At 58.7% G+C, this 22342-nt stretch overlaps 3 protein-coding genes and 1 long non-coding RNA gene across 4 annotated transcripts; 1 reads left to right on the forward strand and 3 right to left on the reverse strand.

Annotated features, from left to right (window-relative positions):
- Nucleotides 1–598: 598 nt before the first annotated feature.
- Nucleotides 599–8865, reverse strand: P4HB (prolyl 4-hydroxylase subunit beta). The gene is made up of 11 exons (XM_064676272.1): nt 8642–8865; nt 8226–8432; nt 7312–7445; nt 6981–7118; nt 4586–4690; nt 4180–4305; nt 3764–3964; nt 3030–3150; nt 2639–2820; nt 2113–2199; nt 599–1634 (listed from the first exon to the last, which is right to left on the reverse strand). The coding sequence occupies exons 1-11, from the start codon at nt 8802–8804 to the stop codon at nt 1548–1550; spliced, it is 1551 nt and encodes a 516-aa protein (XP_064532342.1). The 5' UTR covers nt 8805–8865; the 3' UTR covers nt 599–1547.
- Nucleotides 1633–3910, forward strand: LOC135424753 (uncharacterized). Its single transcript, XR_010435336.1, has 2 exons — nt 1633–1779; nt 1988–3910. It is a non-coding gene; the product is annotated as an uncharacterized LOC135424753 (long non-coding RNA).
- Nucleotides 8866–11110: 2245 nt separating the features above from the next.
- Nucleotides 11111–17841, reverse strand: ARHGDIA (Rho GDP dissociation inhibitor alpha). Its single transcript, XM_064676328.1, has 6 exons — nt 17745–17841; nt 14408–14617; nt 14013–14096; nt 13452–13528; nt 13221–13284; nt 11111–12786 (listed from the first exon to the last, which is right to left on the reverse strand). The coding sequence occupies exons 2-6, from the start codon at nt 14595–14597 to the stop codon at nt 12587–12589; spliced, it is 615 nt and encodes a 204-aa protein (XP_064532398.1). The 5' UTR covers nt 14598–14617; nt 17745–17841; the 3' UTR covers nt 11111–12586.
- Nucleotides 17842–18155: 314 nt separating this feature from the next.
- Nucleotides 18156–22280, reverse strand: ALYREF (Aly/REF export factor). The gene is made up of 6 exons (XM_064676326.1): nt 22005–22280; nt 21692–21823; nt 19673–19820; nt 19473–19536; nt 19174–19351; nt 18156–18432 (listed from the first exon to the last, which is right to left on the reverse strand). The coding sequence occupies exons 1-6, from the start codon at nt 22230–22232 to the stop codon at nt 18418–18420; spliced, it is 765 nt and encodes a 254-aa protein (XP_064532396.1). The 5' UTR covers nt 22233–22280; the 3' UTR covers nt 18156–18417.
- Between the last annotated feature and the right edge of the window lie 62 nt (nt 22281–22342).

Raw genomic sequence — 22342 nt, forward strand, 5'->3', positions numbered from 1 at the left:
AAACAGCCCAGGCCACCAGCACTGCCTGCTCTGTTGGGGTGCAACACTGGCTGGGACCTTGCCTAGGAGGCTAGAGCTGGAGACAGAGAGACAAGTGTTGTCCAACACCCCTGTGCCACTGCCTCGGCACACCCCTCCTCAGTGACAGGTACCAATAGCTCCCCCAGTTGCCCTCTAGCCTTACTGTGCCCTCCCTGTAACATTTATAGCGTATTTTCAAACCAAAATACCTTCAGCAGCAAGCAGCATGTTTGGAAATAGCAGTGTGGCTCACAGGGTCATGTGAGCCCAGCTGGCAGAGCCACAGCAGCCCCAGCATGCCCTGGTTCACTGGTCCAGAGCAAGGTCCCCTCACGCCAGCCAGCTGGCCCAGGGGCCACACGCTCCCAGAGCCAACTCACCCCTAACAGAGCACCTGCACGAGCCCATGGAATCTGGACAGGGCTTGGGCAAGTTTTTTTATCCTTTATCAATTATGTGGAGAAAGCTGACTCACACCCCATTGTAGCAGAGTCCCTCAAGACTCAGCCTCCAACTCTGATCCCTTTGCAGGGCAGGTTCAAATATTCTATAATTTGATAAAGACCAAGAGATGTAATAGTATTAAAATCTCAACTTTATTTGGCCGTCAAATTCAGTACCAACCAATGTTATTGTAGCAGAATGCTAAGAACCAGGCTGATGCAGCTCAGGCCTTTGAGGCACTCCCCCAGTCATGTTCCCAAACCCCAATAATTGCAAATGTCCTGTTTGATCTGTTTATCAGGCCCTCCCCCACCACCCACCTGCCAGGTCAGCCCACCCAAAATAATTCATAGAAAGGGATCGCAAGTCTTGCCTTTGATCAAAAGGATGGAGACACTGCTGGTGAGCCAGTGGCCATCTCCACCCTCAGAGCCTGCCACAGCCAGTGCACACAGTATTCCACCCTTCCACGTATTTGGAATTGTCATCTCCAAGTGTCTTAAAGCAGAGGGGAAAGGAACATCTGGCCACCATGAAGAGAAGCACCTTCACATACACCTTTCCCCAGGAAGCCATCAGCCCTCTGCCCCTACAAATACTGAAGGCCCACCCCAGGGAAGAACAGCTGAGGCTATTACGGACCCTGCCAGGTGCAGAAATCAATTATGGGCTTTAGTTTTAAAAGAGAAAAAGAAAAAAGCTTTCTTGGAAGATGTTAGTGGCAAGGCTCCAGACTGTCAGGCCACTGAACTCCTGGTAACACCTCACAACCTCCTGCTGCCCAGAAGAACAGAATACTCCAGACAAAAGCTGTGTACAAAAAAGTACATCACAATAAAAAAAAAAAAAGAGCCCAGCTGGCTGGGCTGGCTCCCTAGTGACAGCTCCCTTCTCAAAAGCCAAAAGAAAGAAAAGTCAAGTGTACAGACAAGTGAGGGTAAAGTGTTACTTTAAAAGCCAATCCCTGGATTTCCAGTCATTCACCTTCTGCTTTAAATCTTAATGGGTTTCTGACTCCCTGGCTGCATCACAGCAGCCAATTTAGTGTCTGATTTTTTGGGTGATGTAGATCAGTCTTCTCTTTACAATTCATCCTTTTGGAGTTTCTGCTCATCCTCATCACCTTCCTCAAGGTCCGTCTCTTCATCTGTCTCCAGGTCCTCCAGATCCTGTGGGGGTTACAGACAGTTCCTGGTTTCTGGCACGTGAGGCAGATCCAGAACCAAGCACAGAGCTGCAGCTCTGATCTGGTCACTGCCCTCTGCTGCCACGTTAACAACACATCTAGTGAGGAGCTTCCAACTAGATACACAGGTATGTAGCACTGATCCCACAGCCCAGTTCCAGGTGCTGAGCAGGAGTTCCCTAGGGAACAAGCCCTCAGTGCCCCAGCAGTGCACAACCCCAGTGCTGCTGCTTCACACACCCACTGGGTCCTCTCTGGAAAAGGAGCCCATTGCAGGCTCACAGCCAGCCAGGCAGCACCTGAACAGGTCACACTGTGGGCACTTTTGTTCACCAGCAATATCCCCTCCTGCCACATAACAACCCAGGATCTTACTTAGGACTGAGGATTCGGCCACAGCACCAGATCTGACCGGTGCTCAGTGTTCTCAAGGCCCAGAGTGCTCCATTCACATTACTCACATCATCAGCTGCTGCCCCGTCCTGACCTCCGCTCTCCAGGAATTTTTTGAAGCCTTCTAACGTCCTCTCCCCGTTATAGTCAATGACCTACAGAGGGAAAACATGAGGATACTGGTTATGGGCACTACTGACCCACGCCCCTGGAGAGGAGAATTCTCTTTCTGAGCAACAGTGAACATGCCAAGCAAAAGGGAATTGAAAAATTCACCTTCACCCATATGAGACGAAGGAAAACAGCTCAGCCACTAGACTTCAGAGATCACTGCGAGGAAAGAATAGCCTGCAGATGAGCACACCGTCCTCTATGCTCCCTCTTCTCCCCATTCCCACTTCCCACCCCCCACAAAATCTCCCTACAGCACAGCCCCCCATAAAGGGTCTCGGGTGTCCTGTAGACTTGATGTGTTCAATCCCAACAGAATGCAGAGCCCTCCCAAAGGCCTTGTCCAAGACACAACTCAAGCAGGCAGCTGAGCATTCCCGTGCTCCCTGGCTATGTGACCACATGAGCTCGGCTCCTGCTTACATTTCTGCCAGGGCCTGCAGGGAAGAACTTGAGTGTGGGGAAGCTGTGGATTTTCACCGCCTCCACTTCATTAGCTGTCGAGTCCATCTTGGCAATGACAATGTTCTCATGGTCCCTGTAGATCTCTCCCAGCTTGTCCCAGATTGGAGCCAGCTGCTTGCAGTGACCACACCATGGGGCATCTGTTAATTACAGAGACAGAGCTGTACCAACAAACTAATGAGGTACCACCCCTTCCCAGCCAGACAATTCACACACATCTTTGCAACCAAGGCACTGCCTTTGGGGCCTAGACTCTGCAAAATACTTTCTCCCTAATCATGGTCACACAGTATTTTGGCACTCCTTTCACACACCAGTTACTTGGAATCAGCTGTAGGAAGATACTCACAGAACTCTACAAAGACATTCTTATTCTCATCAAAAGCTACTTCTTCAAAGTTCTTCCCAACCAGAACTTTGACAGGCTGCTTATCCCAGTCTTCAGGAAGATCTTGACTCATCAGGTGGGGCTAGAATAAGAAGTGAAATTCAGAGATTGTTTGCTGCTTGGACTGAACATGTGATCACATGTCCTGGAAAATCCAGGTTTAACCACCCCCCCGGCGCCTCTGCCACAGGCTGTGAGCAACCAGATGAATTGGTCACTTCCTCTTCTCCCACAGAAAGTCTTCTTTGCACCCTGACCCAGTGGGAATAGCAGGTGCTGTTGTGCAGAGAGAAGGCCAATGGAGCTCTGCAGGAAGGAAGCAGCACTGCTGACAGCCCCATTCACAGGGGACTGGGCTTTGCTGCACTCCCACAGCCCCTCCAGTGGGCAGGCACAGACAGCTCTTTACACTGTGCCATATAACTCACACCTTCCACAGGCTCTTGGCAGAAAGAGCAACTGGAGAAACAGCACAGTCCCCACGGGCAGAGCACAAGAGCTCAGCTGTACCAAAGTGCCAGTACCTACAGCCTCCATGCCCCAGCAGCTTTGCCCTTCATTCCTCAGCACAAAGCCCAGGGGATATTTCGTGCAGGAGACAGAGGAGTTTCTCAGACTCACACAGCCCCTCACAGGGAGTGTTTCTGTTCCTTCTCAGCCAGCCCATTCACCACTGGCACCATTTATCCACATACCTTGATCTTGCCCTCCAGGAACTTGTTACAGAACTCTTTGATCTTGTCTGCTGTCAGCTCATCAGATTCAGGTTTGTATTTGGTCATCTCTTCCTCCAGGGTGATCAGACGTACAGCTGGGCACTCTTCCTTCTTTAGGCCAAAGAACTCCAAAATCCTCTGGTTGTCACTGTGGTCACTGTCTATGAAGATGAACAGGATCTTGGGAGGAAAAAGTGAAAGGCAGGAGGTGAACACAAGTACCTCATGGCTACCACACTTCACACATGCAGTCTCACAAGTGTAGTTGAACAGGGCTCTCTTCCTCCCCTGTCCCAGCAGAGAGAACTGGCTGCAAGTTCCCTCCACAGCTGCTCCCTGTACAGACTCCTCTGCAGAAGGCAGTCTCAGCTCATGATCTAAGAAATCCATCTCACCTTCCCTTTGAAGTTCCCAGCTGCACTCTTGAAGTTGTCCAGCTTCCCTTGATAGTCAGACACGCTTTTTGGTAGGAACAGCAGAATATGAGTCTTGATCTCTCCTCCAAAGATTTTAGGAGCAGTCTGAGGAGTAGAAAATAAAATTTATTTTTGGAAGAGAGGCAAATCAGTGTCCAGACCAGTTTGACTCTGCTATTTTGAGCAACCCAAAGGAGCCTCCAAAACTGCAGAAAGCTCTGCACAGCAAGCTCACATCTCCTTTATCCTGTGTCCTTCCCACTTCTCCATATCCCCAAACTAGTGTCAGCTCCACAATAAAACATCCATGGAACCTACAACTGGAGCTTTGCTATATTCTTGCAGCAGCCATGGGAAGGGCCTTACCAGGTATCTAAAGACTCACCTGCTCAGTGAACTCTATGACCAGAGGCAATGAATTAGACTTGATGAAGTTCAGCAGATTATCTTTTGTGAGATCCCCTTCAAAGTTGTTTCGGCCTTCATCAAACTGCAAGAACAGACATTCTTTATTAGAACACATCCTACACAAATCTCTCAAAGCCTTCACACCAGTCACTGCCCCAAGGGATATCAGCTGCACTCATTCAGAGCAGACTTCCATCTCAACAAGGTCACCACATGTCCACATAAAGTCTGGATTAAGGTGTCTACCTTCCTGGCAAGCAAAGCCTTAAATCATTCCCCAGCAGGAGGTGAGCAGCAACAACAGCCAGCTCTGATCTCAGCCTTGCTCTGCACCACCACAACACCACTGATGGAGCAGGTCACCAAGACAGACCCTGAGCAGCCATCTCCAGCCCTGCAGCACAGGCAGCTTCTGCTGCACAGGAATCAGTGGTGTCAGAGCAGACACTGCAGCCAGACAGTGCTGGGAACATCTGCCAGCAAAAGCCTGCAGCAAACAGTGATTTCCTCAGCTCTGGGAGGTCATTCCAGTCTCTGTTGTTAGAGACAACAGCACACGGTGCACGTCCTACCAGAGGCGCCAGGTCCTGTTTTACACAGGGCCATCACCCATATCCCTGACCAGGATTCTCAGAACCCTCTGGCAGCCTGGAACAGGAACAGCTGTAGAGGCCCATCAAGGTTAGAAAGAGGATGTGCAGGAGGGCACTGGCAGGGCCACGCTCGGGTTGCTGGCAGAAGCAGGAGAGTGGACTCAGATAACTTTCTGTTAGGGAAAGCACACCAGCCCCAGCAGAAAAGCTGAGGACAACAGCATTGGAAAATAACTTTGCAAACGCTTTGAGGAGCATTGCAGGTCACCTCAGTGCCTTCAGGACAGCTGCATGAGGGCCTGTGTGAGTCTGGACAACTCATGGAGTAACAGCAAGCCAAACCCTCTCAGTTCAGACCCAACTGACTGTGAGGAACTGAGCCAAAGCCCAGAAACAACACGGTTGACAAAATGAGCCATCAGGTTCTTCTACCCCAGTGTTTGGTTACTGTGGGTGCTCTTTTTCTCCTTGGTTTGGAGTGGACATGTCCAAGAGCTCCCACGGCACTGCCCTGCCATTGCATGGAACAGGAAGGAACCACCACAGGCTGGACAGACCTTGGCTGCTCCTTCCACAGAGCCCAGCACTCCTGCCCCATCCCAGCCTGGCACAGCACAGTCACTCCAGCTCTCAACACGCCTGAAGGGGTGCCAGGCCCAGAACTCTGCCCAGCTCAGCACTACCCAGAGTGGGGCACACAAAGCTACCCACATGACAGGAGTGAGGCACAGGTACCAAGTGAGCCAAGAACAAAACACTGCTCCCTTCCCTCCTGGCTTTGCTATGCATGTTGAGCTCATTAGTCAGATAAATCACCTGCATCCTCAGCCACAGTGACCCGAGGGGCCTCTGACTCAGAATTTAAGTCTACAAGCTTCTAGCACCATAAAAATAACTACAGTGCCAGAGCTGTAGTGGAATAAAACACTATTTCAACTGAATAAAGAATGAAAGTCTTGAGGCTGTCCTAGGTCATGCTGGGCAGAGTGATGACTGACGAGATTACAGGTTTAATAAGTCTGAACCCAAAGCAGCTTTGTCCTGCCTCACAGCACCCAAGGGTGCAGAGCCACCAAGCTCCTTGTCTGCTCAAACCTGGAATTTCATCCCAGTGACTGGCTCTCCATGCCTTCATGAGTACATTTATCTGTGATTCTGCAGGTAGTCAGCATCCCTCTGCACATAATCCACTGCCCCAGTCCAGTCAGCTGGAACTGCAGATCACCTCAGGAGTTTCTCTGGAGTGCCTGCGCTGCAGAATCCGCGGCGCTGAGACCGAGCAGCTCCTGAGCGCAGCAGGGACTGACGGCAGAGGCCAACAGTGAGCAGGGAAAAGCCACAACCAAACAGCACCACAGCAGCCGGAGGGCTCGGCTGCTGTTCTCTTGAGCCTGTCTGAGTCCCGGGGGCCTCCTCAGTTACAGCCACAAGTGCTTTAAACACTGTGTGACTATTGCTGCACTGTGGGGAGCGGAGGAACAGGGAAGCGAGTGAGGGAACAGCCTGGACCCGAAGCCCAGCAGCTCTGGGAGGGCAGCACAGGGCTGGGAGATCGACAAGGCTGCACTCTTCAGGTCCCTGTCACTCTCCCATCCTAATGAAAGGGCCAAGGCTCTGCTCTTCCCCCCATGCTCTGAGGCTTAGGAATGCAGCTACACTGACAGCACAGGTCCTTTGCTGTTTTGTCCAAGGCTGCTCCTGTCTGAGTCTGACTGATTAGAGAGAAGGGAAGAGGCAGCAGACCCCAGTGTGGTGCTCAGGCTTGGCACGAGCCAGTACCTTCTTGAAGAGGACAACACCGTCCTTGCTAAGCTGGTACTTGGAGAAGACATCAGCACTGGAGGAAATCCCAAAAGGAATATCATCCACGGCTTCTGCTGCCAACAGGAACTCCTTTGCAGCCTCTGATGTCAAATCCTGGAGAGTAAAGAAAGGTGTCTCACACAGGCCACATCACCTGAAGCATTCACATCTCAGGGCTTAGCCCAGAGAACTGGAAGATCAAGTAAGGCAGGACAGCGAGCGTTGCACAAGGCACAGGGCCTTCCTCAGCCACCAGGAAGGCCCCCGACACATGCAAGAGTGTCTCCAAGGGAAGCACAAACTCTACCTTGAAGAAGCCAATCACCACGACTTCACTGGAGTCCACCAGCTCCGCCGCCGCAGCCGCGTCGCTCAGGGTAGCGGCGGCCGGGCCCGTGCGCTTCTTCAGCCAGCTGACGATGTCCTCTGCTTCCCTGCCAGCTACACCGGGAGATAAGAGCCAGTCACTTTCCCCTGCTGACCCAGTTCAAGACCACAAAACTCTCAGGTTTTCAGAGACCTTTCAGCAGCTGGTCGAGAGGTCGGCGAGAATCGAGATATCATTTACGCAACCTTTCCCTTTCACTCCTGGTGTAATTAAGCTAACCCATAATTGATAAGTCAAGGTACAAGGGGCTCCCAGGAATTCGTTCTTCTCTCACCTCTAGCCCAAGTCCTTAAACTTTGACCAGCAACACAGCACTTCCCCAAGACCTCAGTATTACTCATGCAAATACATCACCTTTACCTCCCCTGATTACTGTTCCGGATGTTACCCTCAATGTCCAGCACTGGCCTGGCTTAGCTGAATTCTGTTGTGGCCTTTCTTGCAGCTCTCTCACACCACGTTTGCTCCCTCACCCAATGGCCCAGGCATGTTTCCAGTTCTGGGCTCCACATTGCTCAAATCAAGTCAAGCCACAGAATAAAATGAGCTCAGGTCACTTTGTTTTTCCATGCAAAAGCAATTCCATCTGCTCTAGTTCACATTAGGGATCACCCCACGTTCAGGTGAGGGAGCCCATGAAAGGTTGGCCCGTTCCTCGCCAGCCCAGCGCCACTCCCGGGTTGCTGTCACAGTGGACCTTGTCCAGCCACAGCAGCACAGCCCAAGCACGGGGCCAGGTGCGGGAACCCAGCGCCACGTCGCTGCCCTCTGCACCCGGGCGGCACGGGGCTCACCGGGCCCTGCCCCCCCCGCGGCCTGACCCCCCTGCTCACCCGTGTACTCCTTGGGCGCGGCCTTGTCGCCGTTCTTGAAGAACTTGATGGTGGGGTACCCGCGCACGCCGAACTGCTGCGCCAGCTCCGACTCCTCCGTGGCGTCCACCTTGGCCAGACGGATCTCCGAGCCCTCCGCCTTCAGCTTCGCCGCCGCCTTGGCGTACTCGGGGGCCAGCGCTTTGCAGTGCCCGCACCACGGGGCGTCTGCGGGACGGGCCGTCAGCGCCAGCCGGGCCCCCCCCGCGCTCCCGGAGCCCTGCAGACCCCACGCCCCGGCCCGGCCCCACCCCCGCCCGGGGGAGCCGGTCACTCGGCCTATCCTCAGGCCCCGACCCCTCCGTCCCCCGGCCGCGCCCTCGGCCCCCGGGGCCGCCGCCCTCCCGTTCCCTCCAGCCCGGCCCTGCCGCGCTCACAGAACTCGACGAGCAGGTATCGGTGGTCGGCCAGCGCCCGCTCGAAGGAGCTGGCGCGCAACACCAGGACGCCGTCCTCCTCCTCCTCCTGGGCGGCGGCGGGGCGGGCGGGCGGCAGCAGGGCCAGGCAGAGCAGCGGGAGCAGCGCGCGCAGCCCCGCCATGGCTGATGGCGGCGCTCGGACGGGACGGGACGGGAAGAACGCGCGCCCGCAGCGCCGCCTCCGCTTATAAACCCGCCCCGGCCGCGGCCGCGCGCCATTGGCCGCCACGCCCGCCCGCCATTAGCTGGGGCCACCGCCCGCGCCGCCGCGCGCCTCCCATTGGCCGGCGGGGCGGGCAGGGCCCCCACCCGCCTCCACGGGTTGGCGGTCGGCCCCGCGTCCCGCCCCCGAGTCACCATTGGCCGCTGTCCCCGCGGAGTCGCCGGCGATTGGGCGTCCCCGCTGTCTCGCGCGGCCGCGGCCCTCGAACGTGGCACTCGGGAAGCGCCGGCGGGCGGTACTGCGCGTGCGCGCGGCCGCAAGCGCGTGGTGGATCCTGACTGGGCCGCGCGCCACGTGACTCACCGGGGGCGGGGCCGGGGTACGTGACCGGCGGCGCGCGAGGACCGGCCCGAGCCCCCTCCTCGTTCGGTCCCGGTTCGGTCCCAGTTCCGCCCCCCTCGAGTCTCCCCCCGTGACCGACCCCAGCGGGGGTGCCTCGGCAGCCGCTCGGGGTCATTGCGGCAGGGAGGGCCCCGGGGTGCTGCCCGTGCCAGGCACGGGCGGCTCCCGCGCACGGGGACCCCCTGAGTGCTGCAGCGGGGCCGCTCCGGTTGCGGCCGCGGCCCGAGCTCCGCCCGCCCGGGGTTGCTGCGGAGCCGCCGCTCTTTGCCCCACGCGGGGCCCGCGCCCCAGGCTCGGAGCCCCATCGCTCCCCGCACAGAACCGTGGGCGCTTCCCGGTGCCGGGCCGGGCACATGGGGCTGCCGGGCAGAGTCAGCAGCTGCCAGATAGGATCCTGCGTTAATCCCGGCCACCCCAGGGCCTGTCCCCTCGGGCTGGGGGCCATAGCCCGGAGCACCTCGGTTCGTGTCCCTCCCTGGCCCCAGTTCTCCCAGTTGCCTTGGGCAGACATAGGTGGAAGCTGCTGCGGTGTCAGAGGGAGCTGCTGCAGCACCGGACAAGGGGAACAGCCTGGGCTGCTCCTGAGCAACCTCTGGCCGAGGTTCGTGGGCTGTGTCACCTGGAAGGGGATGAGGCTTCACTTTGGGAGCCGCAATTTAGGCTAATCATCCATCCCACCCAGCCTGTGACTGGAGCTACATTTGTGGGTTCACACCAGGCAGGAGAGCCCAGTGACAGCAGGGACAACACGCCAGGGAACACACAGGCAGAGAATCCCCAGAGGTAGAGCATGGCACAGCTGTCCAGCCTCTCCAGGCCTCCCACCATGGCACAACCGATCCAACGGAAGCCCTGACACCCCGGGTGTGGAAATCCTTGCCAAAGCACTGGGTTGCATCAGCCGGTTGCTCCCCTGACCTGCCCACAGAGTGGCTGTTGGGGGCCAGCCCAGGGGGCCTTTGTTCCTGCTATTGGCACATCTGGGCTCGCTCTGACTGACATGCTGAGGGTGTCAGTTCCCTTCTCCCTGCTCCAACTCCTGCGCTGCCCTCCAAGGCCCCACACCGCGGGGAGGGCCAGGGGGACGCGGTTGGGCACCACTGGCCGCAGGGAGTGGCACGAGCAGCACGTGTCTGCTGGAGTGGGCACTGGCCACACACCAGCTCCTGCCCAGCCCAGACTGCTGCCTTCAGCCCTTGCCTGTTCCCAGTCCCATTATCTCCTTTAGCAGCTTTCCTGGGCCCAGGGAAGGGCCTGTGCTGTGAGCTCCAAATACAAGACAGAGCCTACAAAATTCTGTTACCCTTTTGAGTCTTTGACCAGGAGCAGGGCCAAGCCCCCTCCAGCAGCTTCTCTCACACTGTGGATTCTGTAAAGAGCTTTGCACAGCTACACTGTTCTTATCCTTAACACAAACATGCCACATGCTCTGTAAACATCCTCGGGCTCTTATCGGACTGCCTCCCCTGGATTGTGTTCTCCCAAACACCTCCCTCATTCCTGTGACTGCACAGGAATTTCCCTTAGTTCCTGCAGTTAGAGCAGGCACAGTGCCAGCAGGCCACAGAGCTTGCCTGCTGCTCCACTGGCAAGAGACCCACTCAGAGGCCCCTGTTTTCACAGCCCGCCACACTCCCATCCCTCAATCCCTCACACTGTCAGCAATGCAGAACAGGGCAAACAGCAAGGGACAGATCCTGCACACACAATGCCACAGGGCCCCTCCTCCTCTGGCAAGGGCTGTCCCAGATCCTGTTTCACATTCCAGCAAGCCCAGGGGTCGTGGTCTTCTCCAACTCCAGGTGTTTGCAGAAATCCCATTTGGCCACTTCCTGCCAAAGACCCAGCATGGACAGCACACAGTCAGTTCAAAGACTTTATTTAACTGTCATAAAAGGAGAAGCAGACGATGATTCCAAACCTGTTAACCCGGGCCTAGGACTTACAGACAATACGCACCAAATCAAATTAACAAAAACCTCTCTAGGGGCAGGGTGAGGGGAGTTAGAGGCAAAGACGTAGCTACGAGAAAGCCACATGTACTTGGTCCCAGTTCTAGTATGACCTCAACGTGGTAGATCCAAATCAGAAGGCTGCGGAGCTGGCGTGTGCCTGCCCAGCTCCCCGGGACTCGCGGGGCCCCGGGGGCTCCTTCGCCCCGAGCGCTGTGGCCGCGCAGCCGAGGGTGGAGGCCGGCAGGTCTGCAGCAGGCACGGGGGGCCGAGTGTCAAGGCAATAACTACTGACAGGCCAGGCACAGATTTTAAAGGCAGAACAGATACATAAGGCATTAACCGCTTTGGAACACTTGTCCATCGCAAGCTCTTTGCTGATCGCATCAGGAGCAGCTGCAGAGACAGACTCGTCCACCCTCAGCCCAAAACAGCCAGGAGGGCAGGTGCTGTCCTGGAATTTCAGTGCTTTGCAGCTACCTGGGCTGCAATGAGAAGTGTGAGGTGATGGCAACACTGGTGATCCCCAACCCCCCTGCCCTGCAGCCCCCTCCATGCCACGGGGGCACCCAGAGAGCTCAGGACTCAGCGCAGGCTGGGCCGGGGCCTGGCCAGGCCATTGCTCAGGGTGCTGTGAGGGGTGGCCAGGTGTCACCCAGCATGTCACACCCCCTCCCCTCTGGAGATGTCCCATCTCGGGTGAGGAACGGACCAGCAGCAAAGCGGGAAGTTATGAATCTTTCCTAATAACCCATGAGGGGCATGACCAAGCTGAGCCCATGCCAACGGATGGGGAGGGCGGGTGGCATTTAAAAAGTGTAACTGGGGCGGGGCCCCCTCCCTAGAGGATACGTGTTACACATTTAAGGCATCATGGTTACAGGGAACATCCACAAATGAAGCTGCCAGTGCTCCCAGGACTCTGACAGAGCAGAAGGGGCAGGCAGACATGACTTAAGCCAATAAACCTATTCGACAGCTGCCTGGCACCAAAATTCTTGAGCTACTTGGAGGCAGTAGCTACCCTGAGCTGTGCACAGGAAAGCCAAGCACTGGATCCTAACAGAAGCCTCTCCCCTTCGGCACCTTCTGGACAAAGGAAGGTGGGAAGAAGAAAGGGCCTGGCGAGGGAGCGGGCGCTCCCCTTGGTGCTGGGGCAGCACAGCCCCAGGACGGGCAGCTGGAGACCAGATGCAGACAGCATGGTTTGGTCAATGCACTCGGCGATTCTCTGGGGAGGGGGCACATACAAAACTGAGCTCTCTGGTCAAATGATAACGGGGACGACAGGTAAGAGGGTTCCAATGTCAGCACTTTGGTACAGGGGGGAATTCTACGGTAGCCACTGTCTGATTCACGCTCTCTGGGGTTTGGCCTCAGGAAGGGCTAGTCCTTCCAATCCTTCTTGATGGTCAGGTTCCACTCCCAGGACAGGTGGTCAGTCTTATCATCATCTGTGAACTTGGATTTGATGTTGTAGCTGCCCCGTGCCAGCATGCCCTTTGGGGCCTCTTCCATGGGGGTCAGAAACTCATACTCCTCTGCTCGGGGGCCGTAGCTCCCAACCATGTATTCGGTCTTGTCAACTAGAAGGAGAAAAAGTGGTGTATGGAGGCTGTTCAGGAGCCTCCCTTGCATCTGGGGCAAGGCTAAAGCAAACAAAAGGTCTGTCACTGCCACAACAATCCACGGAACAGCTCTGAGAACACGTTCAGAGCTCCATTCCCTCCAGGAACAGCCCCTCCTGCTGGTAGCGACCCCCCAGCACCACTGTCAGCTGTGATCTGCCGTGCTCAGAGGGATCCCCTGTGCTCAGGGGGGATCCCATGTTGTGCAGCCGAGACCACGAGCTGCCCCGCCACTGCAGGCCCAGAGACCCCCACAGAGCTCCGTGGGCCCAGCAGCACCAAGGGCTGTCCCCTCCCATGAGGAGCTGCCAGGCAGCCCCTGTCACACCAGTGGGACGTGCAGGAAGCCCTCACTCACCCCAGGCAGCACCGAGTCACGGAGAAGCACTTACTTTTTACGCCTTTCCGGAACGTGTGCTGGATGTACTTCAACCCTGACACAATCTCCCTGTTCACCTGTAGAGAGAGAAGCAGGGGCTGGGCAGGACATCTCCACTCACACTGCCCACCTTGCCCGCAGAAGGAGCCCATTTCCCCAGCATATTCCCCCTTTCGGGGTGCAGGTGCTCCCCGGGCCGGGATCCGGTGACCCGCTCGGTCGGTTCCCAGATCGGAATCCTCACCCTAAAGGAGATTTTTATCCGGTATTCCACGCCCTCCTTCAGCACAAACGCCTGTTTCTTGTAACTCTCCAGGTCACCTGTGAAGAAGGGAGAGGGTTGCTCAGAACCCCTCTGTGCTGTGTTTTGGGATGGATTTCTGTGGCACAAGCAGCCAGGGCAGGAGCAGCAGGAGCAGGGAGTGGCCCTCGCTGCAGGGCCCTCCATGCTGCTGTAGCCGGGTGAGCAATGCCCTGCAACAGGACACTGTAGCACAACCATTCAGTTAATTCCAGAGTGCTCCTTTGCAGATGTTTTCCCCAAGGCTGTCACCATCTCAAAGCTGCCACCATGCAGGCTGGAGGAACCGGCCTGCCCCATCCAGCCCCTCACACCTCCACAAAGCACCCAGGTGCTGTGGCACCAGTGCCAGGCTCCAGGTGCAGAACGCCCCAGGGCCCAGGCACCTTGCTCTGCTCTGCCTCCAGCACCCCCATTTCTGACACAGGAGGGCTCGCCCACCTTGCCACCAGTGCTCCTGCCAGCTCTGCCCGGGAGCAGGGCTGGAATTCCTTCCCAGCTCACCTGTCAGGTCCAGCTCCAAGGGGCCCGGAGCAGTAGTGCAGACCAGTGTCAGTTTGGTCACCACCACATTTGGAGCATTGGGATCTAGAGACAAGTGAAAAGGCTGTTAAACACCTGTCCTGACACCGTCCAACAGGGCTCCTTTTCCTTCCAGGGCATTTCTTGAAAGTGGGAGAACAACCTCTCTTTCTGTGAGGGTCAGGGCTCCTGCTGCACCACACTCAGCCCACAGTGCCCCTGAAGGCCACCCCCACCCGTCAGTCCCATTCTGGGGGGGAGCAAGACACAGCTTTGTGCTCCCAGCTGTGCTCCTGCCCAAACACAGAGCTGGGAGAACAGCTCCCAGGTGGGAGCAGGAACGAGGCTGGAGGGGACCGACACGTCTCAGGGCTCACCTGCACTCACGGTGACAGCTCCCAGCAGCGCCTCCTTGTACTTGCGCAGGCTCTCATCGTCCTTGTCCAGCTCCTGGATTTCCTGGATGCTCTTCTGGGCAGGTGGCTTATAGTTGACAGAGTGTTCGTCCTCCTCATTCTCAGCTGCAATCTGGGCCAGCTGCTCTGCTGTTGGCTCCTGCTCTGCCATCCTCACACGCACAACCCACACTGAGGGGAGGAGGAGAGGTGTGACTGCCCCGAACACCCTCCACAGGCTCCCGCTGTCCCCAGGAGTACACAACCCTGCCAGGGGCCTCCAGCACCTGCAGAACCCTCCAGAGGCCAGGTCTCATCTTTAGCTCATGGAGGCCCAGGCAAGAGGGAGGAAAAACTCAATCTCAGTGCTTTGTTTGTGAGCTGGAACAGGTAAATACCCCAAAGCCATAGTGAAAACACTCTCCTCCACAAGATCCACCAGGTGAGGCTTTCACTTGGAATAAACCCGAGCCCAGAATAAACCTGAGCCCAAAATAAACCCGACTCCAGAATAAACCCAGTTATGCTCTCCATAACACAAGATTCCAGCTAAGAATAGGCCCCTGTCCCATCACTGGTATGAATACTGGGAGCCTCTGCTGGGATCTGGCACTCATGGTTTGTAATTCAGTCAAGTCAGTGCTATGTGCCAGCTGCCTCAGCGGAGTAGGATGAGACACCTGGCTCAGCCCTTTCCAAGGATCTGTGGCACACGTGACCAGGGAAACAAACAATGGAGCAAACAAGGTGCAGACCCCGGCTCAGCTGCTCAGGACTCTGCCCAGGAAATGCCCAGCTGCACTGAGGGCTGGGAAAAGGTGATGCCAACACCCCATTAAAATTCTCAGTAAAAATCAGTGACACCCTCGGGAATTCCTGGTGTTCCACAGGGCACACTGTCTGAAGGGTCATCCTAATGCAAATATCAACTTGGACTTTCTAAAGATGCAGAACAGTCTGGCACAGTTTTAGAAAGGCACCGGGGGGACAATGGGACACCACGGGGCCATACCAGGGCACTGGCCCTGCACAGCACATGCGTCTGTACCAGGAACTTGTCCTGCTGTACCTGTGCAGCTGCAGCTCCCACAGCCACTGGCACCACCCCTGCACAGAACAGCAAACAGCTGGCCCTTCCACAGGGCATCCTCCAACATCCTCACACTGAATGCTGTGGAAATTTGTCTTCAAAAGGACATTTAATCTCATGTTACACATGAGCAACTGATTTCACCCCAATGTCTCCATATCAGATCCAGTCCCTTCCCTCATGCACTTCTCCCAAACAGCTGTTGGGCTTGAGGACTCCCAGAAGCGCTAAGCAAACACTCATTCACACACCCTGCACTGCTCCATTCCCCGTCCTTCTGCCCTTGGGCTCTCCTCCGGGCTAGATTCCGCCTCCCAGGCACCACAGGTCACGCTAACTCCACACCTTGCTCAGAGGACACCTGCAGCTTCCAGGAAGCGGAAGTGATGGACTTTCAGCTTTACAGAACTGAAGTCCCGAGTCCCAGATTCCTGCTGACTCCCAAATTCTGTGACTGAGCCCTCTGTGAGAGCACACTAACCACACACCTGTCAGAGCATCCACCAGCACCCACCCCTGTATCCCCACCAGTGCTGGGTACCCTTTCACGGGTGAGCATCCACAAGCACCCTCCACTCTGCGGATCCGCAGGGTCACAGGAGCCTGCGGGAGGCCGCAGGAGGCCGAATCTCTTCCCACCTGGGAATTTGCACTCTGCCTTCACTACTCCCTCAAGCCAGCAATTCCTCCCGTATTCTCAGAGTGTTTTGCACAGGACAGAGGAGCTGCAGCGGCAAATGCAGGAACCTCACCTCCTGCCAGGCAGGAAAACTGCCAGGAATATCCCTGCTTGAGTCCAGGAGGACAGTGGGAACCAGCGACTCCACACCCCGGGATCCCAATCCCACGGCCCCAGGAATGCAGCGTTAGTCAGAGTCTCTTCAGATGAGCTAATCGGCTTCCGATGTCCATCGGGCCTCGGCGCAGCCGTGGACACGCAGCAGCGCCAATTCCAGCGGTCTCCACCCTTCCTTCTTCCCCTGTGGCGCAGGGAAAGCCTGCACAGCCACCCGGAGAACTTGGCTGGAATGTAATCCAGCAATAATCGTTTCTGCAGGGCCCTATCCCAGCCTAGTCCCAGTTCTCTCTGCCAGTACTGGGAGCCAGAACGGCCCAACTCGGCCCGGCTGCTCCACAGGGACAGCTCGGATGGTTCCCAGGGCAGTACAGGCAGCAGGAGGACACACCCGCACAGGAGGGACGGGAACCTCACTGACACTTTCCGAGGCCAGGCGCTGCCCTCAGGAATTTGCGCGGAATTTGGGCACTCCCAGGTACCGCTGCTGCACCAGTCGCTTCGTAAAAGCATCCCAGGGACCTTTCACCCCGCCTGATCCCTGCCCCTAGCAGGAAGAACTCTAGGAGCATGGGGATGCGCTGCTGCCCCGTGGGGACTCAGCAGTCCGGGCACGGAGGATTTCTGTTTTCCGTTTTGCTCTGACATAACCCCGACCTGCAGTGCACCTACGCGATGAGCTGTGCAGAGACAGACCGAGGGTGCGAGAAGCTCCAAGCGCCCACAAACAACTGCAGAAGCAGAAAGGCCTCCAGCAGTGCTGCACCCGGGATGCAAATCGGTTCCATGGGCACGCGGGGCTGGCACCGAACCCGCAGCAGCTCCGCAGCCACGGGACAAGATCCCCCGCACTGGGAGATCGCTCGGAGAGTTGGAGCAACGGCGCGGACCCGAAACCCTCCCGGGCACGGCCGGGGGCTCCTCTCAGGGGCTGCTGGGCCGTGGCGGAACCCCCCCGGGGGCGGGAGGGCCCTGCCTGCCCCGACCGGAGCGGCCCGACCCGAGACAGCGCTCCCGGTTCCTCATTTCGTACCGAGCGGCCATTTATGGACAACCCGCGTGCGCCAGAGGCCCCGCCGGCCCCGGGACGCGGAGGGCCGGCAATGTCCCCCCTCGCCCAGAGCACAGGGGAAGTCCGGGGGCACTCGGAGCCGCCGCGGCCCCTCAGGCCGCCCGCGCTCCGCCCCCGCCGCGGGCCCGAGCCCCGCGCGCTCCGCTCCGGCCCGGCCCCGCCGGGGGCGGCAGCTCCCCCGGCCCTCGGAAGGTCGCGCAAGGGCACCCGGGGCCCCGCGCCCGACCCTCGGCCGCGCCCGACCCTTCCCGCGGGCCAGAGCCAGCGCGGCGCGCCCGGCCCGGCCCTTCCCGCGGCCCGGCCCTTCCCGCGGCCCGAGCCCCCCGGCCCGGCCCGCCCCGCCCCGCCGGCCCCGCCGTACCGGCCCCGCTCGCTCCGCGCTGCGCCGACACCGCCGCGGATCCGCCCAGGCCCGCGCGCCCCCGCACTTCCGGGACACGCCCGGCGCTTCCCGGGACCCGCCGCCACGGCCGCGCGCCGATTGGCCCGGGGGCGCGCGCGGGGCGGGACCGCGGCACGGCGGGACGGGAGCGGGAACGGGGCAGGGCAGGAGCGGGACGGGAACGAGGAAGGAACGGGAACGGAACGGGGGGGGAGTGGGGCAGGGCAGGACCGTGACGGGGCAGGAACGGGGCGCGAACAGAACGGGAATGGGGCAGAGCGGGATGGGACCGGGACCGGGACCGGCAGGGCAAAACTGGGACGGGGCAGAGCGCGGTGGTGGGTGGAAGGCGCAGGGCCCAGCACGATGCGGCAAGGCAGCGGCCACAGCTCTAGACACGGTTCTATTTTATTATGGCAAAGGTGAAAAAGCCACCTCGGCCCAACAGGCAACCAGAAAAATTTATCCCAAAAATAACTCGGTACAAAACAGGTCTGCTCAGAATTAAAAAAAACCTTTACAGGAGTTAAAACCTATCCCAGAACATAAAAGTAAAACAAATCCCATCCTCGGTAGTAGTAGCCACAGCCGCAGCCCCCGCTGGGAGTGTGGAGCAAGATCGGAGTCCTTCCCTGCGCCCGCCACTGCTGCTTTAGCTAGTGTCCATCTGGAGAGAGAGGGAACCATCACCACGTGCTGCAGCACCCCCTGGTACCGCCCCAGCACCCCCTGCACGCAGCCCACCTGGCCCTGGTGGAGCCCCCAGCGCTGCGGGATGGGGAGGGCGAGTTCGAGCCCCCCTGGCAGCCCCCCCCAGCCCCAGCCCCCTGCGCTGCCCCATGGCTGCCTCTGGAATCCTGCTCATGCCAATCCTTCCATGCTTTCGCCCTGGTTTGTCCCGGCCCTGCACCGACTGTGCTGTTGCGGTGCCCTCGCAGCCTTGGCCCTGTTGGGATTCTGACCTGGCCACGGCACAGACGGCTGAGCGAGGTCTGAAGGCTGTGACTGGCAAGCAGTTCCCCACGCTGGGGCTCATTTCTACCACCAGCATTGCAGCCTTCCCCTGGCAGCACCCCACACAGTTCTTCCACGTGGGATTTTCCTTTCTGTTTTCCCAGTCTTGCACCTCTCAGCTCTGCGGGTTTTATTCTGCAGTGGTTCTGGCTCTGGAGGAGCTGTCCCAGCCCGGCAAGAGCAGAGGCTGTTCCTCAGCCATCAGTAACAGCAGGTAACAATGTGCTCTGGAAAGCGAAGCCAAGGCCTGGGCCAAGGCACAGCTCAGCTTCAGAGATTGCTTCAGTCCAAGGTCCTGGAAAACACTTTCCCTTTCCTGCCAGCTCCAGGCTGCCAGTGCTGCCCAGGATGAGACGCTGCAGAGAGCCTGTGAGAGTGCCCAGTTAGCACTTACCCTGGCATTGTAAGCATCCAGCTGTGCATCTAGTTCTTCTGCAGAGAGCTGCTGTTTGGAAGTTCTTCCAGCTCCTCTGCCTCTCCCTCTGTTCCCGCCACGAGTCCCTCGCCTGTTGCCTCCACCTCCAAATCCCCCCGAGACCCCACGGTTTCTGGTCATGCCACCTCTGTTTACACTGTGAGTTTTAAAAAGCAACTGTTTTAGTGCATTCAGTGAACTCAAACAGGACCTGCACTCCCCACTGGGGAGGGGCCCAGCAGGTCCCCACCCTGTGCCTGGGGCAGGGGCTCCCCCACCTCTGTGCTGGTCTCCGCTGCGTGTCGATCTGTGATGTCACCAGCTGGATGTTCATGGGGCGCCCTGGAGGGAGGGAGAGCACCCGTGAGCCAGTGCAGGACAGGGCTGGGAGGAAGGGAGGGAGGGAGCGAGGCACACATGTGCCAGCTGCTCCACTCCAGCCACAGAAACAGGCCATGGAGACGGCACAGAGACTCACCATCCAAGGGGACCCCGTTGTACTGCTTCATCGCCTTCAGAGCATCAGCCTTCCTCTCAAAATGCACGTCCGCCGTCCCTAAGCTGCGACCAGATCTGTCATAGTGCACAGCTGCCTTCTTCAAGGTCCCAAACTCTGCAAAGAGCTCCTGAGAACGACAGAGAGAGGAGTGTGCCTGTCCATCAGCGCTGCCAACACGGCAGCTCCCCACACAGCCAGGCCTGGTGAGCACCGGTGCCTTTCCAACCACCACGGGCTGCCTGGGAACACACCAATGGCAGAGGGGAGCACAGCCCATTGGGGAGTTTCTGGGAGTTGCCACACGTGGCAAAACCAAGCATTCAAGCTCTGCATTCACCTCCTGAAGGAGCACGTTTACAGCCAGTCAAACAGACTCAAGGGATGCCAATCTGTTTCTTTTCCCAGAGAAATTGAGGGTGTTTGTTGAGGCCGAGTCAAAGGGGCAACTATTGAAAATACTCCGGATGCCAGACATCCTTCTCACAGAGAATGAGCCATGTAAGCACAGGAATCCACAAGATGATGGCAGTTGCACTGTGCTTTACTTGTGCCCATTAGGAACATACCCCAAAAACTGAGACCAGCAAAGTTCCCTGCTGAGGTCTGTCCTTTGATGCCACAAAGGTTGGAAAAGGCAGCAATGAAGCCACCAATTTTGTTTCACAGGTGCTACATTTGGAAAGTCAACGAGGACAACTCACCATGGTGAATTTCCCACCAGGGCTGTCCCACAGGGGCCCAGGGAGCTGCCGCTGGGCATTACTGCCCAGCCCTGCCCATGCCAACTCGTGCCCAAGGCACGGTGCTCCCAGCACAGGGCATCCAGCAGCCACCTTCCAGCCCAAGCGAGGCCATGCCAGCCATGCCCAGAGCCCAGGCCCAGCTGCTCCCGCCGCAGGGACACGGGCAGTGACACCGCGCGGCTCCTCCGCGGGCACAGCTGCCTCAGCCCCTCGCACCACGTCGTGAGGAATTAGCGCAGCAACAAAACCAACCCACACCTAAGGCAGCACTAAATGATGGGGCTGGGAGTCACAAATAAGGCTAAAGCCATTGAGTCAGCTCTGCTGCTAAACAAAGCCCCGGGCAGCTCGTGCAGGGGCAGGAAGGTGAGTCCCGCCATACACGAAGCACAAGGGCTGAGCAGAGCCACATTTTACACCCTGGCCTCAGTGCAACAGACAGGGACTTATTTACACCCAGTCTGCAGGAATGGAAATGGAAACACAGCAGGAAAAGAGTGGTATCCAGCACACTCCTCAGTGACCCGACAGAGCTCCCTTCATTCCCCAGGCCCAGCCAGAGCAGTGCTGGAGGGATCGGACTGAAGGATGAGGGAGGTCTGACAGCAAGGGTTTGGTTTTCCCTGATGAAGACACAAGGTCAGAGCCTACGGTGATGGCTGTGCCCTGCAGTGCACCCAGGCCAGGAGCCCCCGGGGGACACACACCTGGCACCCAGCTCAGGGCCCACAGGAACCACACGTTCCTCTGGTCCAGTCTCCAGGGCAGAGGCACCGACTACGGGCACTGCGGGCTCTGACCGGGGCACGGCCATGGGACACCTCTCCGGTCACCCTGCCCGTGCATCCAGGGAACCCCTCGGTGTCCAGTAGGACACGATCCAACACAGCAGCAGAGCCCTGGACGCGCATGCGGCGCCTCAGAAACGGCTGCAGCTGCACAGAGAGGAGCTCAGAGCTCACACGGAATTCTCCAGTCTCGGCTCCAACCAGTCGAAGTGCAGCATCGTTCCCGCGTGTGCCACGGCTCAGCCCCTCGCGAAGCATCTATAACCAGCTGTTTCAGCCCCCCTCGGGAGCACCGGGCCCGCGCCAAGGCAGGCACCCGCGGCACAACCCCGTCACGGGGGATTCACCCGGGAATCCTCGGCCCCGGGCGCAGGCGGGCGCGGAGCCGGTGGGGCTCTCGCGGGCACCCGACCCTGGCGGAATGAATGAAACTCCCGCGCCCCCCGCGGCGCCGCCCCGAGCCCCACCTGGATGTCCGCATCCGAGACGCCGAAGTCCAAGTTAGAGACGAGCAACTTCCCGCCGGTCTCCACGCCGGCCCCCGCCCCGAAGCCGCTGTCAAACAGGTCGTGCTGCCACTTCTCGGGGAGCTGCTTCGGCTGCAACAAGACCGGGACCTCGCTGACCGGCGCCGGGGCCCCGCAGCCCCCCGGCCGCGCCGGGAGCGGACAAAGGACCGCCCGCGCCGCCGCCTCGCGTGGACCCGCCGTCCCGTCCCGTCCCGTCCCGTCCCGTCCCGCCGCGCCGCCCCGGCCCGTGCCCCGGCCCCCCGATCCGTACCCGGCTGTAGGGCGCGGGCCGGTTTCTGCCGCCGCCCCGGGCCATCACCGGCCGGTTCCGCACGGGGCCGCCGCCCGCGCGTCCGCCGCCCACGCCGCCCCGGCCGGGCCCGCCCCCTCGGGCGGCACCACCCCGGCCCCGGCCGCCCCGACCGCCCCGGCCGGCCCCGCGCTGGCTCCGGTTCAGCTTAATGATGTCGTCCAGGGACATGTCCATCTTGTCGGCCATGATGGCGGCTCCGCTCCCGCCCGCACTTCCGGCCGCGCTACTCCCGCGCCGGAAGCGGAAAGGGCGGTGCAGGCGCGCGCTCCTGCCGGCGCGCGGGGTGCTCTGGGGGG

This window comes from Pseudopipra pipra, chromosome 19 (genome assembly GCF_036250125.1).
Source record: "Pseudopipra pipra isolate bDixPip1 chromosome 19, bDixPip1.hap1, whole genome shotgun sequence".
Lineage (NCBI taxonomy): Eukaryota > Metazoa > Chordata > Aves > Passeriformes > Pipridae > Pseudopipra > Pseudopipra pipra.